At 32.8% G+C, this 19,314-nt stretch overlaps 1 protein-coding gene across 1 annotated transcript in view; it reads right to left on the bottom strand.

Annotated features, from left to right (window-relative positions):
- The window catches only part of LOC148941288 (uncharacterized), a 287,630-nt gene extending 268,546 nt beyond the window's left edge, over positions 1–19,084 (bottom strand). Inside the window, exons 1-2 of the mRNA XM_089104141.1 lie at positions 18,646–19,084; positions 9,926–10,004 (exon numbers count right to left, since the gene is read on the bottom strand). Of these exons, the coding sequence (XP_088960267.1) occupies positions 9,926–10,004; positions 18,646–18,888 (322 nt within the window). The 5' untranslated portion in view covers positions 18,889–19,084. The remainder of the gene's footprint in view (positions 1–9,925; positions 10,005–18,645) is intronic.
- Positions 19,085–19,314: the final 230 nt, after the last annotated feature.

Raw genomic sequence — 19,314 nt, 5'->3', positions numbered from 1 at the left:
AAATAATAAATAAACCAGCTCCAGCGACATTAATTTTAACATAGGGAAGTTTTATTTCTAAAATACTCCTCAATATCATTCATAAAAAGAGAAAACAAACACAGTAAAAGAGCGCATCCCTGTTTAAGGCCTACCTCACTTAAAACTGGCCTAGAATAAAAAATACCTACCTTCACTACTACTTTAACCACCTCATACATTTTCATTACCACTTCTACTAACCTAATTGGCAATCCTAATTTCACTAACACCCCTTTCAACACACTCCTTGAAACTTCATCAAATGCTACCCTAGTGTCCAAAAACACCGCATATAGCCTATTTTCCCTATACCTTGTATATTTACTAACTAAAACCTGTAAACAAAACATTTGATCAATTGTACTCTAGTTTTCCCTAAACCCTGCCTGACATTCAATTAATCTACCTTTATATGGCAACCATTTATCCATCGTATTTAACAGGACTCTACAAATTAACTTGCTGATAGAACTTCCTAGACTTATCCCCCTGTAGTTCTTGTGGAGGTTTCTTTCTCCTTTCTTAAATAATGGGATCATAATCGACATCTGCCAATTTTGCGGCTATAGAGGTGTACTTAGAATGGCCGAGAATATCAATGCAAGCACTGGCAGTATTCAACTCTTGGCCATTTCAACACCTTAGTTGACACTCCGTCGATGCCCGGTGCTGAGTTCCCTCTCATATTTTTAAAGGCGTGCCATATTTCCTCCTGTCCAACCGGCTCCAGTAGTTTAGCGTCCTCTGAATCCAACTCAATATCGGCTGTCTCTTCTAAACTATCCATCTCCTCATCAGATCTTTCTTCGTCCTCTTCGGTGTATATCTCTTTGTATTTTTGTTCTAAGTATTCTAGCCAGGTATCGGTGTGAGGGACTGAATCAGTCAACATTCTATTTTCTGTTGATTTCCTAATTAACTTCCAGAACTCCGTCGTATCATTCACGCTAAATTTCTCCTGTATTTTTTGGCTTTCTTCCTCTTCAAAACGTCTCTTCTTCAACTTAAGTAGCCTTTTATATCCCCTTCGCTTGTCCCTATAACCTGAAAATTTTTTTCCGCTGCAACTGTACTACTAGCCTTAAGCAACCTAAAAGCTTCTAAAACCTCCTTCTTCTAATTCTCACATTCCTTATCAAAAAACTCATCAAACCAGTACTCCTACCATTTTTTCTCCTACGTGCCACCTTAGTTCATATCGTATACAAAACCCACGACAAAAAAATCAACAGAACCTGCTATATCCCCTTTCCTTGTCAAATCCTTACTCTTCTGAATAAATAAATCCAGCCATCTAACTTCAACTAGTACCTTTTTCAACTTCACCTCACTATCATTATCAAACCTTAAAACATTCTTATTACTCAAAAATACCCTGGGGGCATATAAGGTTTTTTTATATAGAAAATGTTGTTTTAAAAACTTCAAAAAGCACTCATTAGTAGTGTGCTATCTATGTATTTCAGGGCATATTCCATAATGCCACCAAACACGCTATAGTATGGACCTATAAAGCGACCAAACACGCGATATTATGGAACTAGATATTCGGGGACAAGATGCTATAATGCAACCGGACAGGTTTCTGTGTTAACATCCATTTTCTGGACCAAGGTTTTTTTTTTACTATAAAATAATGTTTCTACTAACGATACAGCCAAGCCGGACATGTTTCTGAGTCAAAACTTGTCAAACAGATTAATAACCTCTAGCTTAAAGATATCTTGCATCTCGTCAGGTTTGGTTAGGAATGTGTCACGGGTAATTACAGAATAAGGAATGGAACTTTAAAGTCAGAATTGTTTTAACTTGTATCATTACGACGAATACAGATATGAAGCCACGATGGGGATAATACGAATATTATTTTTTTTTAATTCTATGAAAGTGGTAAGAAGGGTCCAATTTGCAAATAGGTATTAACGTTTAAACTACATCTGATTCTATTAATAATATTTGCTTTTTAAATTTCTCCTGTATTTTTTGGCTTTCTTCCTCTTCAAAACGTCTCTTCTTCAACTTAAGTAGCCTTTTATATCCCCTTCGCTTGTCCCTATAACCTGAAAATTTTTTTGCACTGCAACTGTACTACTAGCCTTAAGCAACCTAAAAGCTTCTAAAACCTCCTTCTTCTAATTCTCACATTCCTTATCAAAAAATTCATCAAACCAGTACTCCTACCATTTTTTCTCCTACGTGCCACCTTAGTTCATATCGTATACAAAACCCACGACAAAAAAATCAACAGAGCCTGCTATATCCCCTTTCCTTGTCAAATCCTTACTCTTCTGAATAAATAAATCCAGCCATCTAACTTCAACTAGTACCTTTTTCAACTTCACCTCACTATCATTATCAAACCTTAAAACATTCTTATTACTCAAAAATACCCTGGGGGCATATAAGGTTTTTTTATATAGAAAATGTTGTTTTAAAAACTTCAAAAAGCACTCATTAGTAGTGTGCTATCTATATATTTCAGGGCATATTCCATAATGCCACCAAACACGCTATAGAATGGACCTATAATGCGACCATACACGCGATATTATGGAACTAGATATTCGGGGACGAGATGGTATAATGCAACCAGACAGGTTTCTGTGTCAACACCCATTTTCTGGACCAAGGTTTTTTTTTTACTATAAAATAATGTTTCTACTAACGATACAGCCAAGCCGGACATGTTTCTGAGTCAAAACTTGTCAAACAGATTAATAACCTCTAGCTTAAAGATATCTTGCATCTCGTCAGGTTTGGTTAGGAATGTGTCACGGGTAATTACAGAATAAGGAATGGAACTTTAAAGTCAGAATTGTTTTAACTTGTATCATTACGACGAATACAGATATGAAGCCACGATGGGGATAATACGAATATTATTTTATTTTAATTCTATGAAAGTGGTAAGAAGGGTCCAATTTGCAAATAGGTATTCACGTTTAAACTACATCTGATTCTATTAATAATATTTGCTTTTTAATAAATTCATAACAAACTCTTTCTTTAATTCTTCTCTTGGATACCCAATACAGACATTTCATCCAAGAAATTATGAAAAGAGATATAAAATATGCTTACGGCTGCACCAATGATACTCTATGCTTGTTCATAGTCACGACGCGACTGAAACCATGCTAAAAGTCGTGCATGACCCGGAAACACAATAAGTGTCATGTTAAGAGAAAACATGATGAATCATTTCATGGAACGAGAAAACATGATGAATCGTTTCATGGAACGAATTCAAAACATTAAATTTTTTATGATGATATTAGCAAACATTTAATATTTTACAAGCTATGTTACTTAACAATTTTCACGCTTCTATTGCGTGCAATAGTTATTGAGAGTTTTTATGACTCCTCCCCACAATTAATTCTACGGGTTTTATGACTCCTCCCCACACTGAATTCAGATGGTTTTAGGACTCCACCCCCATAGCCATAAGTCTTTTTAACCTTGAACAAAGGTATGAAAGTTTGATGAAGTACTTCTCTGCTTCAATATTACATTAATAGCTTCCAGGATGATAGGAGTATATGACACAGAATTTATTGGTTTGAAAAAATCATCTTATGGTGTTATATTTGAGTGTGCATTTTTATTATTGTCTATGGAACTCGAAGAATTTGAATGTTATAATTGGATAGGGAACTATAATATGTTTGAGCATGATAAAAGATTGTGGAGTAGTACATTACGTCGTATAAATAGACTGGGATTCGACCATAGTGATTACACCACTTAATAAAAGTGGTTGAGAAATGTTCAGGAAGAAGTCAGTGAAATTTGCAGCTTTTTCAGGGTTGAAGCACTATGCGTAAAGGGTAACGTACCTACAGATAAAGTTTTAATTCAAAACTCTAACTCTAGGATTCCTATTTTCAATTTAGAAGAATTCAAGTATCCTAAATTTGAAGAGACGTATCACCTTCCTGAAGATGAGGTTAGGTTCTTCGCGTAGTGGTCACTTAGGGATATACCTGATCGCGACAAGTGCATAAGACGCGATTAAAACTATTCTATATCATGGAATCCTCCTTTGTGTATGTACAACAGTGAGCTTTAAGTATTATTTTTATGCAAATGTGTGTTTTTAAAAAATCTTTTTTAATATGTTTAAGCATAAATATCTTTAAGCTTAATCGTTTTTATTCTTTAGAATTGTTCTATTCATTCATGAAATTATGAAAAAAATTGTAAGCAACTAACAATCTTTTTCTTGAATTCACGTCTTGGATAAACAATACGGAAATTTCATTCAAGAAATTATCAAAAATCTTAAGTAACAGACTTTTACTTAATTTCACCTCTTGGATACACAATGCGGAAATTTCATTCAAGAAATTATCAAAAAATTGAAGGTAAGTAACAAACTCTTTCTTGAAGTCACCTCTTCGATACCCAATGCAGAAATTTCATTCAATAAATTATGAAAAATTGTAAGTAAGTAATAAACTCTTTCTTAAATTCGCCTCCTGGATGCATAATACAAAAGCTTCATTCAAAAAATTATGAAAAAATTGTAAGTAAGTAACAAACTCTTTTTTGAATTCGCCTCTTGGATACAAAATACAGACATTTCATTCAAGAAATTATGAAAAATTTGTAAGCAAGTAACAAAATCCTTCTTGAATTTGCCTCTTGGATACACAATACAGACATGTCATTCAAGAAGTTATGAAAAAATTGCAAGTAAGTAACAAACTCTTTCTTGAATTCAACGCCTGAATACAAAATACAGACATTTTATTCAAGAAATTATGAAAAATCGTAAGTAAGTAACAAACTCTTTCTTGAATTCACCTCTTGGATACACAATACAGAAATTTTCATCATGAAATTATGAAAAAATTGTAAATAAGTGACAAACTCTTTCTTGAATTCACCTCTTGGATACACAGCAGAGAAATTTCATTCATGAAATTATGAAAAAATTGTAAGTAAGGAACATTCTCTTTCTTGAATTTACCTCTTTGATACACAATACAGAAATTTTATTCATGAAATTATGAAAAAACTTGTGAGTAAGCAACAAACTATTTTTTAAAGTCATCTCTTGGATACACAATATAAGATTTCTTGATTAAATTCTACATCAACATTCTTTGTCGAATACATGGGATAACATTGACAAAATCTAAGTGTCAGAGTGAATAAATTGATTATCAACATCCTTTGCTGGATAAGTCGGATAACATTATCAAAATCGAAGTATCAGAGTGATTAAATTCTATAACAACGTCTTTATCAGATACATTTTTTTATTAACATCTTTTGTCAGTTGCATCGGATAAAATTGACAAAATCTAAGTATCAGAGTGAATAAAATCGATATCAATGTCTTTGTCGGATACATCAGGTATCATTCATAAAATCTAAGTTTTATTAATTTAGACTTTATGCATCGTTGCGTTAAATTTAGCTTTGACTGGTTATAGATGGCAGCAAACCTGTTCAAACACACGGTCAGAGTGAGAGGGACCTGCAAAAAGTTAGGTTAACTTAGGTTCACTTAGAGTGGCAGACCACTATAAGCGAACCTAAATTAACCTAACTTTCTGCATGTCTCTGTGGGGATTTTTGAGAAAAAATTCATCTCTCTCAGACTATGGTAAAAGTTCTTTTAACCTATCTCATTTTCTAATATATCTTTTATGAGCCTGCTAGTAGTAGTATCTATATTTCTGAAAATTCCTTTCCTCAAATCTTCAACTTTTCAATAGATATTCTAAGCGTTTGAGTTGGTAGCGTACCCTAAAAATAATGGAAATATAACAAGGTAGTGTATAATATATATTTAATGAAGAATAGACAGGTAGAATATTAACATAAACATATGTTTTATACATTATCATACATTATTAACATCGCTGAACAGCTTTAGACATTCTGAATCTGCTAAATAAAATAATTCATCGTGTTCTCTCTTGATAGTGCCTCTTTAGCAATATCTATCTTGTCTATGTCTCTTCTTTAGATCTTTCTTTTCTGTCATATCGAACCTCCTTTTGGGAGAGATTCCTTGTGCTCCTATTCTTCCTTGTAATGGAGAGGATGTCCTTTGTTTGTGTTGTTTCTTGTGATATTGCTCACTCTCTTCCACTGGAGAAACTGATGAGCCTACCCCTTTTCTCTCCATTTCATCAAAGATTCTTCTTCTCATTTTTTGCAGATTGTCCTCGTCTATTTCATTTTCCATGATTTCTAAATTTGCTGCATTACTCTTATACGAATTACTGAAGTCCAGACAGTGGTTATTACAAATAGCACAGTCACAATAAAAAGATATTTCTAACTCAACACGTTGATCCATGTTAAAATCTGCTATGTTGTTGATTGACGTAACTTTAGTTCTCAAATGGTATAGCCACGTGGGGTCGATAACCAGCCATAGAGTACCAGAGGGAAAGCCGCGTCAGTGTTCCTGTTTCTGAAAACTGAAAACTCTCTGTCTGTCTGTGTGTGGAGAGTTTTTTGCTTGTTTGTCGAGATTTTTCAGAAAAAATCAGGTCATCCCTCTCAGACTTTGATAAAAAAAATTTTAACCTATGTCATTTTCTAATATACTCCCCTATGAGCCTGCTAGTAGTAGTATCTATATTTCTGAAAGTTCCTTTTCTTACATCTGCAACTTTTTAATAGATATTCTAAACGTTTGACGTCCTCGCATACTGTGAAAATAATGATCGCGTAATAAAGTAATGTACTACATATTTTTTATAATATAAATATAAAAATGTTTCATACATTATTCTACATTATTAACATCATTGAACAACTTTGGAAATTTTGAATCTGTTCCATAAAATAATTCTTCGTGTTTTCTCTTCATACTATAGTTACTCTCTTCTGTTAGTTCGTAACCGGTAGAATAATCATTACTCCATTTTGAGTCGTGTACTATTCTTACTAGGGTGTCATTTATAGATTCAATATGCGTTTCATCTTTGGTATTATTAGGTTCATTGACTACATGATCAATAGTAGTAATAACGTTTACTTGCACTTTATTTTCCATCAATTCATCTTTATATTCATTAGTGATAATATCTACCAATGACATTTTTATTTTGCTTTCGATTTCATTGTCTATTACCACATTATTTTTACATAGCTGACAGTTTTGAAATATTGATAAGATGAGGTTTATGATATTAGTGAGGCAGATGCCTTTCTTTTTCTCGTTGCTTGCATTTGAATGCTGATACCAGAACGGTGGTGATAGGGTCTATCAACAGGTAACGTGTTACCAACACAATGAGCAAGAAGTTGTCCCTCTTCATCAGCTATTAGTTTCAGGCTTGCATTCTCTTTAAACACTATCATCTCTGGGAATGATACTCTTGGAAATCTACCACCAACATAATTGAATGCTTTGGGTAGTCTAAAGAAATCAAATCTCTCACTTTCATTACAATAAACCCAAACATTCCCAATAGTGTTACCACTAGACCTTGTTTCGTAGTGCACATGTTTTTCTTTGTCAGCAATCATTGCTACGAAAACTCTATTATGTGTACACACTTTCTTGTAATAATTCATTCTCACTTTTTTTTATGTGATGCAAGTGTTTATCCTTCCAATGTAAGAAAATTAATGAATTAATACGCATAATAAACTAGGTAGTCTCGATAAGTACCCATAGAGTACCACTGGGTAAGTCGCGTCATGTCCAAGAGCCAGCATAGAGTAGGATTGGTACAGTCACAAGCATATTTCATGTCATGTTAAGATTCGTAAAAAAAAAGTTGAATAATTTTCTGTCAAAAAAATTCTGTCCAAAAAAGTGCTACTACAAACATTTTTTTTTTTAATAGTAAAAGTCATGACTAACATTTCTATATCATTCTCATTTTGAATTTGGAGTATATTAAATGTGAATTTTCTACGTTTTAAGTGTGTTTTATGTCATTCTAAGACATGTAAAAAAAGTTGAAAAATTACCATGTTAATAAAATAAAAAAAGATAAAAAAAACTTAAAAAACGTGAAAAAAAGAGGGTGGGCCCCATAAAAATGAAGGGAGGGGCCCCTTGGAGGTTGGGGATAGGGAACCCTTGGAGGTTGAGGTCCTTGGTGGTCAGGGTCATTGATGCTTGCGTTCCTTGATGGTTCAAACCCATAATCATATCACAAGTTGATTTCTAGAAATTTTTAAGGACTGTTCTGAGTATCTTTATTAAAATTCTTTTCTAATAATCTACAGCTTTATTAGTTTCAACTTTTTAGCATGCTCCAGCGCTGAAGCCTATTTTATATTGGCAACACGGCTCAATTGGTTTTTGTGTATTATACAGAACACAGCCAAGAAGCAAAACTACGTCAAATGCAATGATCACCTTGTCAGCAGTTACCGTTTCCATGTATTGATACATATGATGTCATTCTATCATTTATGTCAAGTTGCATGAGACTTACCATCCTCTCAGACTTACCTTAACTGGTAAGCACTTTTTATAACTTTCATTCTAACCAACTAAAACAACTATCGTATTATTCTCATCTTCGTTTTAAGCATATTATTCATATCCTCATTAAGGACGTTCAGAGCAGAGTTATGCAAATGGAATACCTTTTCGTAAATTGAGCCCTTTTTACCATTCTCATAGAATCGAAAAAAATAATATTCGCATTATCCCCATCTTGGCTTCATGTCTATATTGGTCGTAATGATACAAGTTAAAATAGTTCTGACTATAGCATTCATTCCTTATTCTGTAATTACCCGTGACACATTCCTAACCAAACCTGACGAGATGCAAGATATCTTTAAGCTAGAGGTTATTAATCTGTTTAGACAAGTTTTTAGTAGAAACATTATTTTATAGTAAAAAAAAACTTGGTCCAGAAAATGGGTGTTGACACAGAAACCTGTCTGGTTGCATTATACCATCTCGTCCCCGAATATCTAGTTCCAAAATAAAGAGTGTTTGGTCGCTTTATAGGTCCATAATAAAGCGTGTTTGGTGGGATTATGCAATATCCCCTGAAATACATAGCACACTACTCACAATCGATTGGAGATTGAAAGGGCTAGTGCCCTTTTCAATTTTCAAAATTGATTGGAGGGCAACTAACCCCCCTCTCATGCCCACCATTTCTCCAAACATAAAATCGTTAATTCAAAAATCGTCAATTCAAAGATTCATTCAAAGATAGCCATTTTGTTCAACGTAGTTGAAAGGTTCAGAAATTATGTCTTTGAGGATGACAAAACCCCCACAGCCCGCAGGCCAGAGGTCGTAAGTTATTCCCTGGGGACATAAGGTCTTTTATAAAAAGAGCTGTCGCAAAAACTTCAAAAAGGGCTCTCAATCAATTGGAAATTGAGAGGGCTAGTCCCCTTATTAAAAGTCAAAAGCAATCTAAGGCTGGATGGCCCCCCCCTCATGCCCATTATTTCCCCAAACACTTCCAATGAACATTTTCACATAGTAAACCCATATCAAAATGTTGATGAAGGGCTCATTTGGTTAGAAATTGAGAGGACGAGGGCCTTTCTTATTGCTCGAAAGTAATCAGGGGGGAAATGACGTCTCCCCCCCCCCCCGCAATGCCCATTTTCTCACCAAACACTTCCAATCAATCACTAGTTGCCTTCAAATCACTTTCGGCAATTAAAAAGGGCACAAGACATTCCAATTTCCAATCAGATGAGCCCTTTTCGAAATTTCTGCGACAACTCTTTCGATACGAAGTGCCCTGGTCTAAAACCAACCGAAAATAGTTTGTTTTTCGACGACAACTTCTTCGATACGAAGTACCCTGGTCTAAAACCAACCAAAAATTGAGCACCAAAATTGAGTTCTAGTATATTATGCTGCAAAATAATTTTGAATTCCATGTAATTAGTAAATTACTACTAGTAAGGTGAAACAGTTCAAGGTAGAACAGCTTACCTACTGTGGTGCCATTTGCAATCTCCTCTTTCGACATCATCCATGATGCAACATCCTCTAAGTAATTGACTACTGGCTCCTTAAAAGTAAAAAGTATATATATATATATATATATATATATATATATATATATATATATATATATATATATATATATATATATATATATATATGATATATATATATATAATAATTTATTTATTACCCACTATAACGAAGAAGTGGAGCACATCAAGAACAAAAACAAAAACGACAAAAAAGCAAACTTACTCACTTAACAATTATTTACATAAAATGACGTAAATTATGGTGCGACGTAAGACCTGCAGATAACGACAGCTTTCCAGCAAGCACAGTCACTTGTTACCGTAAATCTGAGAGGCAAAATCGCGATATTAGATGCCGGTTCCGGAACCACAGAGGGAGGCATAAAAGGTGCCGAGAAAATTTAAAATAATAAGTCCGGATAGATTTTATAGGCTTCAGAATTGGAAGAAAACCAGATAAAAATGAATAGAATGATCACAAAATGAAGAATATAATTTCCCAAGCACTTTTCTATTGTACCTCCCTCTATTTGCAGCAATTTTTTAATATCCTATCTGTTTTTTTTTTGCATTAGAAACTGTCAGAGCCCAACGTGTTTGAGATTATTATTAATGCGAAGACCAAGCCACCGAAAAGAAGAGACACAGGGAATAGAGAAAAAACCACAGCTAAGAGGGAGACTCGCACTCGAATTAAATGAAGTATATTTGCACTGATCAACGTTCTACATAAGCCCAATCCGTCTGAACTAGTCTGAGATCCAGCTGACAGAATGTGAGATCCCAGCCCTAGAACGACTGAAGAGGCGAACATCGTCTGCATAAGCAAGACAAGAGACATCAATTCCATCAAAAATGAAAGTCGAGGGCAAAGATGAAAGGATAGGAGCAATGCATAACATAAAAATAGTTCGAGAAAGCAAACCACCTAGACCGCCCCACGCCAAAGAAATAGCTTTGAATCAGAAACTACTTCATTACATTTTAGGAGAAGGGCAGCTACTAGCACAGGACGAACAAGTTCACAGCCAATCAGAGGGCTATAATACGCTATGAACAAGACCAAATCCTCTTTTTAGACCGATCGGAGAGCTAGAAATGATACTAGTATAAGATCACAGGCTAAGTGACATCAGACTAGATTTCTGGGAACGTTAGCTTTGAATTTTACGTAATTTCTGTTATGTCACAATTCCACCTCGTGAACATCTTTACCTCTCGACTTTGTTCTATATAATACACGAGTACCATTTAAGCAGTGTTGTCAATATAAAATATGCTTTAACATTCCAGTATACTAAAAATTTGATACTAATAAAGATGTAGATGCCAAGGAAAGAATTTAAAAAAAAAAATTCAGAACAATCCTTAGAAATCCTTAGATATGAAATAGTGAGACGAATATGTGTATGACCCATTAAGGATCGTCAGTTCCAACAATCCTAACCATCAAGGACCTCAACCTAAGAGGGGGCCCCCTCCCAAACTCCCAAGGGGCCCCCACCCTCCAACTTTTTGGGCCCATCCCCCTTTATTCAACTTAATCGTGATAAATCAATGCTTTTGAATGAGGTAATTAGGTTCTCATTTTTTTTCAAAATGATATTATAATTAAACTGTAAGTTTTTTTAGGTTAGTGATATAAACTCCTTCAAATTTAAGTAAAATTCTAGTTTAGCTACTTTTTTCTATTTTGGAAAAGGGTTAGGTTATGAAAATAATACATTCAGGGATAGGTCTACTTGCTAAAGTATGTCTTGGGAAGATATTTTAAAATACCTATCTCAACTTCTTCTCGCTCTAAAAGGGAAGTGACCTTTGATGACCTTTAAAAATTGTTGTATTATGGAAGTGAAGCCTGCTTAAATGAAGTACAAGAAATTTTTAATCAACTTCACAACTTTGCTCAATCCCAATTTATGAGAAAGGGTCCAGAAGGGGCTTAACATTCAAAGCAGGACAATGATCAAATTTGGAAAGAGCAGAAAAAAGGCACTAAGTGGTAGGTTATGTTCAGCCAATGCATAGCCTAGCTAAGTAATGGAAAGGTGCCCAAATTTACCCATTTTTTTTAATCAAATTTTTATAAAAACCACAAAACAGTGCCCTTTTTTCTTTCTAGTTTCTGTCTTATAATTAGGCCTAGGCCTTGGCCTAATCTTAGTGACCAAAAAAATAGTAAACCAGGAATGATAGTTTCCTAATAAAACAGGCCCACGTAGTTCAATCATATACTTTTTCCATTTACATTTTATAGCCTATTGTTGAAATTCATCCAGCATGCACCTTCTTTCTGTGGATTTTGATCAATTTTTGACAGCATTTAGTGCTCAGAAAACATAGTCTTTAATAGGATGAAAATGGCTAACAGGATAAACTAAACAGGACAATGGATTTATGAATTATTTATTCAACAAAATCAAGATGAATCAATGCCTTTGAATAAGGACGCTATGTTCAGCCAATTCATAGCCTAGCTCAATAATGGAAAGGTGTCCAAATTTACCCATTTTTTAATCAAAATTTTTATCAAAGCCACAGAGCAGTATCCTTTTTTCCTTTCTAGTTTCTATATTATAAGTAGGCTTAGGCCTTAGCCTTGCCTTAGTGACAAAGAAAAAATGTTAACCAGGAATGATAGTTTCCTACTAAAACAGGCCTATGTAGTTCAATCATATACTGTTTCCATTTGCATTTTATAGCCTATTGTCGAAATTTATCCAGCATTCACCTTCTTCTGTGGATTTCGATTAGTTTTACGATTGCATTTAGTGCTCAGAAAACATAGTCTTTAATAGGATTAAAATGGCTAACTGCACAAACTAAACAAGGCAATGGATTTATAAAGTGTTTATTCAACTGAATCATGATGAATCAATGTCTTTGAATGAGGAGGCTAAGTTCAGCCCATTCATAGCCTGGCTCAGTAATGGAAAGGTGTCCAAATTAACCATTTTTTATAAAAAAATTTTATCAAAGCCACAAAACAGTGTCCTTTTTTCCTTTCTAGTTTCTTTCTTATAAGTGAGCCTAGGCCTTAGCCTTGCCTTAGAAACAAAAAAATGGTTAACCAGGAATGATAGTTTCCTAATAAAACAGACCTATGTAGTTCAATCATATACTTTTGCCATTTACATATTATAGCCTATTGTTGAAATTTATCCAGCAAGCACCTTCTTCTGTGGATTTTCATTATTTTTTTACAGCATTTAGTGCTCAGAAAACATAGTCTTTAATAGGATGAAAATGGCTAACAGGACAAACTAAACAGGGCAAAGGATTTATAAAGTGTTTACTCCACTGATTCAAGATGAATCAACGTCATTGAATGAGGTAATTAGGTTCCCATTTTTTTCAAAATGATATTATAGTCAAATTTGTTTATGAAAAAGGTCCATAAGGGGCTTAACATTCAAAGCAGGACAATTATCAAATTTGAAAGAGCAGAAAAAAGGCAGCAAGTGGTAGGCTATGTTCAGTCAAATCATAGCCTAGCTAAGTAATGGAAATGTGTCCAAATTTACTCATTTTTTTATCAAAATTTCAATTTTTATAGACTAGGCCTAGTTGGTAAATATTAAGCAGTTCATATTATTAGCCTGCAAAAGAATTTCAATATAGAAATTCAGAACAATCCTTAGAAATCAACTTATGATATGATTATGGATTTGAACCATCAAGGACCACAACCACTTTTTTCAAATTTTTATTTTTACATGTCCTAGAATGACATAAAATATACTTAAAACATAAAAAATTTACATTTAATATTTTCTAAATTAAAAAAAGTTCCGTGCCATGAAAAATTTAAAGTTCCGTTCCAAATTTTTCAAAGAAGATAGAAAAAGGTTATACTTTGATTGTGAATATTCACCACGAAGAAGTTATCTTCTGAAGAGAAAAAGTTCCACTTTATAATTCTGAGTTTTCTCAATAACGTGAAAAAAAAAGTTCTCTTCTAAATTTTCTTAAAGAAGAGAAAAAAAGTTAGCTCAATTCTGAGTATTACCAAAGAAGAGAAAAAAGTTCTATATCAGTTCTGAATTTTGAAGACGTGAAAAAATTTAAAAGTTCTATTCTAAATTTCTCCGTAGAAGAAAGAAAAGAAGTTACCGTTGAATTCTGAATATTCTCCACGAAGATATAAAAAGCTCCACTTTAATTCTGAGTTTTGTCAGAGAAGTGAAGAAGAGTTCAAGTTCTCTTCTGAAGATAAATAGTTCCACTTTTAATTCTAAGTTTTCTCGAAGAAGTGAAGAAAAGTTCACGTTCTCATCTAAATTTTCTCAAATAAAAAAAGTTACAGTTCAATTCTAAATTTTTCCATAGAAGATAGAAAAAGTTATATTCCGATTCTAAATTTTTCCCCAAGAAAAGAAATAGTTCTGCTTTATTTCTGTATTTTCTCAAAGAAGTGAAGAAAAGTTCAAGTTCTCTTCTGAAAGTTTTGCCAAAGAAGAGAAAAGGTTCCACTTTAATTCTGAGTTTTTCAAAACGAAGTGAAGAAAAGTTCAAGTTCTCTTCTGAATTTTCTCAAAGAAAAGAAAAAAGTTATAGACCAATTCTAATTTTTTCCAAATAAAATTAAAAATTTCAGACTTTTTAGTTAACATTCTAAGTGTTTGACATACTAGCGTATCCTAAAAATAATGGAAATATAACAAAGTAATGCATTGCATATTTTTATTGAAATAACGACATGTAGAATATTAACATAAAAATATGTTACATACTTTATTTCACATTATTAATGTTATTGAGTAACTTTTGACATTTTGAATCTGTTCCATAAAATAAATCATCATGTTCTCTCTTGATACTACAATTACCTTCTTTTCTTAGTTCATAACCGTTAGAATAGTCATTATTCCATTTTGAGTCATACACAATTTTTACTGGGGTTTCACCTACAGGTTCAATACACGTTTCATCTTTGGTATTATTTAATTCATTGACTATATTATCATTGGTAGTATTAATGTTCACTTTTTCTTTATTCTCCATTAATTTAACTTCATATTCATTATTGATATTGTCTGCCAATGCCCTTTTTATTTTGCCAGCGATTTCATTGTCTACAATCACATTATTTCTTAAGAGGTAACAGTTCTGGCATGTAGAAAAGATATAATTTATGATATTAGTGCAGAAGTATGCATGTTTTCTATTTCCCTTTGCTTTCAGTCGAATGCTAACACCGGAAAGATGACGATAAGATCTACCAATGGGTAGCATGTTACTAGAACCATTAGCTAGAATTTACCCCTCTTCATCAACTATTATTTTTATGTTGGCATTCTCTTTGAGTACTAACTTCTCTGAAAATGATACTTCCACATATCAACTATTTGCATGATGGAAATTCTTGGGCACCCCAAAGGAATTTAACTTCTCACTATCATGACAACGTAACCATATATCCCCAATAAGATATCCACTACTTCTTGTTTCAAAGTTAAAATATATCTCTTTGTCATCATTCAGGCAACGATGACTTTGTCATGTGTACCATTCTAAGTGAACCTAAATTAATCTAACCTTTTGCACGTCTCTCTCACTGTGACTGTGTGTCTGCGCGGGTGTGCTGCGATTTATAGCCAGTCTAACCTATTTTTTGGACTGAAATTTTTGGACTTAGAAAAATATTCAACTTTTTTTTACGAATCTTAAAATGACATGAAATATGCTTGCGGTTGCACCGATCGTACTCTATGCTCTTACACACGAAGCGGTTTTCCCAGTGGTACTCTATGGTAGGTAATCGATACTACCTAGTTTATTGCATGTATTAAATCAGTAGTTTTTACACATTTCAGTGATACAACACCTGCATCATATTTAAAAAAGAAAGTGAAAATAAATCAATCAAGGAAAGTGTATACACAAGACAAAATCATCGTTGCCCTGAGTGGTGACAAAGAGATATAATTCAACTATGAAACAAGTAGTAGTGGAGATCTTACTGGGAACGTATGCTTATGTTGTCATGACAGTCAGGAGTCAAATTCCTTTGGAGTACCCAAGAATTTCCATAATGCAAATGGTGGATATGTGAAGGTGTCATTTCCAGAGAAGTTAGTACTCAAAGATAATGCCAACACAAAAATAAGAGTTGATGAAGAGGGGCAACTTCTAGCTAATGGTTCAGGTAACATGTTACCCGTTGATACATCTTATCCTTATCTTTCCGGTATTAGCTTTCGAATGAAAGCATAGGGAAATAGAAGACAAGCATACTTCTGCATTATTTTCATAAATCATATCTTGTCTATGTGCCAAAACAGTTACTTCTGTAAAAATAATGAGATAATGGACAATGAAATCGCTGGCAAAATAAAAAGGGCATTGGCAGACAATAGCGATAATGAATATTAAGATAAATTAAAGGAGAATAAAGCCAAAGTGAACATTATTACTACCAATGATCATATAGTCAATGAATCCAATAATACACAAGATTAAATGTATATTGAACCTGCAGGTGACACCCCAGTAAAAATTGTGTATGACTCAAAATGGAATAATGATTATTCTACTGGATATGAACTTAGAGAAGAGGGTAACTGCAGTATCAAGAGAGAACATGATGATTTATTTTATGGAACAGATTCAAAATATCCAACGTTGCTCAATAATATTAATAATGTATTTAACATATTTTTATATCAATATTATACAAGTCGTTATTTCAATTAAAACATTCAATGCATTACTATGTTATGTATCCGTTATTTTTAGGATACGCTCGAATGTCAAACACTTAGAATGTTAACTAAAAAGTCTGAAATTTTTCATTTTCTTTGGAAAAAATTAGAATTGGACTATAACTTTTTTCTTTTCTTTGAGAAAATTCAGAAGAGAACTTGAACTTTTCTTCACTTCGTTTTGAAAAACTCAGAAATAAAGTGGAACCTTTTCTCTTCTTTGGGAAAACATTCAGAAGAGAGCTTGAACTTTTCTCACTTCTTTGAGAAAATACAGAAATAAAGCAGAACATTTTCTCTTCTTGGGGAAAAATTCAAAATCAAAATATAACTTTTTTCTAACTTCTATGAAAAAATTTAGAATTGAACTGTAACTTTTTTTATTTGAGAAAATTTAGAGGAGAACGTGAACTTTTCTTCACTTCTTCGAGAAAACTTAGAATTAAAAGTGGAACTATTTATCTTCAGAAGAGAACTTGAACTCTTCTTCACTTCTCTGACAAAACTCAGAATTAAAGTGGAGCTTTTTATATCTTCGTGGAGAATATTCAGAATTCAACGGTAACTTCTTTTCTATCTTCTACGGAGAAATTTAGAATAGAACTTTTTAATTTTTTCACGTCTTTAAAATTCAGAACTGAAGTAGAACTTTTTTCTTTTCTTTGGTAAAATCCAGAATTGAACTTCTTTTCTTTAAGAAAATTTAGAAAAGAACTTGAACTTTTCTTCACTTTATTGAAAAAACTCTTCAGATTTATCTTCAGAAGATAAGTTCTTCGTGGTGAATATTCGCAATTAAAGTATAACATTTTTCTATCTTCTCTGAAAAATTTGGAACGGAACTTTAAATTTTTTATCTCTTTGAGAAAAATCAGAACAAAAGTGTAACCTTTTTATTTTGTTTTGAAAAAAATTGATCTATAAATTATTTCTTTTAATTGAGAAAATTCAGAAGAGAACTTGAACTTTTCTTCACTTCGTCAAGAAAATTTAGAATTTAAGTTAAACTTTTTATCTTCATGGAGAATATTCACAATCTAAGTATAACTTTTTTGTATCTTCTATGGGAAAAATTTAGAACATAACATTAAATTTTTTTGTGTCTTTGAGAAAAATGAGAACTGAAGTAGAACCTTTTTATTTTTTTTTGAAAAATTTGAATTGATCTGTAACTTATTTCTTTTCATTGAGAAAATTCAGAAGAGAACTTGAACTTTTCTTCCCTTCGTTGAAAAAACTTAGAATTAAAGTGGAACTTTTTATCTTCAGAAGAGAACTTGAACATTTTTACACTTCTTTCAGGAAACTCAGAATTATAATGGAACTCTTTATCTTTATGGCGAATATTCACAATCAAAGTATGACTTTTTTCTATCTTTAACGAGAAATTTAGAACAAAACTTTGAATTTTTTCATCTATTTGAGAAAAATAAGAACTGAAGTATAACCTTTTTATTTTCTTTGGAAAAAATTATAATTGATCTGTAACTTATTTTTTATCATTAAAAAAATTCAGAAGAGAACTTGAACTTTTCTTCACTTCGTTGAGAAAACTGAAAAAGTTGAGATAGGTACTTCAAAATATCTTCCCAAGGCATACTTAATCATGTGAACCTATCCCTGAATGTTTTATTTTCATAACCAAACCCTTTTCCAAAATAACAAAAAGTAACATCATAAAACACTTAAATGAAACACTATATTAACCTAATAATAGTACATAATACTTGGAAAATCGGTCATTGAAAAAAAAAACACCTAAAACTTGGAATTTCTTTTGGACAAGTAAATGCATAACAAAGTCTATTTTAAAATTAAATATTTTTACTTTTGTAAACACACACCCCCCTACCAAAAACAGAAATCATGAATATGTATTATTACGTATCATGAATTTGTAGAAATATTCAAAGTAAACTTAGAAAAGGATTTATATACATAAATAAGGAATATTTTTATGACAACTCACATTCAAATGAACCAACTGATGATTTTGTACTCTTACGACCTCACTACTTCGTCGATTCTTCTCTTCAAACATATAAGTGATTACTTCTCGATCAATTGCCGTAAAAAAAAATTCAGCGAGGAATTTTTTTACCTCGGGTTGGTCAATATTTCTATGAATACTCTGCCGAGCTCTTTCGAGGATTATCATTCGATGATCTTCTACATTGTGAACACCTCTGTAGATTTCTTTTTCCAGCACCATCTGTAAAAGAAGACAAATTTAATATAGTGAGGGATGTTGAACTAACCAAAAGAATATATTTGATTCCTAATGCTACTGCTTCTACTCATACTTCTACTACTGTTACTATTATCACTAATTCAATTACTACTACTGCTTAGGCTACTACAATTAATTCTACTGCTACTACTGCTATTAAAACAAAGGGTATTATGGCAAAAAATTTAGGATATATAAAAACTGCATGGAACTAATTCAAAACACACTATGACCACACAGGTTATCAAGCAGACACATCAGAAATGCTTCAGGAATGGCTGATGGTAATAAGCTTAAACTTTCAGCATGTGTTGAAGGGGATGTTGGAGAACCCAAAGGTGTTATGCACATACTGCCACTAATACTGCTATACTTGCGGATGAAGGATGACAGATTGCCGAAGATTGT

The sequence above is a fragment of the Artemia sp. Qi Xiang Cuo genome, chromosome 18 (assembly GCF_049724085.1).
Source record: "Artemia sp. Qi Xiang Cuo chromosome 18, ASM4972408v1, whole genome shotgun sequence".
NCBI classification, from domain to species: domain Eukaryota; kingdom Metazoa; phylum Arthropoda; class Branchiopoda; order Anostraca; family Artemiidae; genus Artemia; species Artemia sp. Qi Xiang Cuo.
This window is presented reverse-complemented; position numbering and strand designations above follow the sequence as displayed.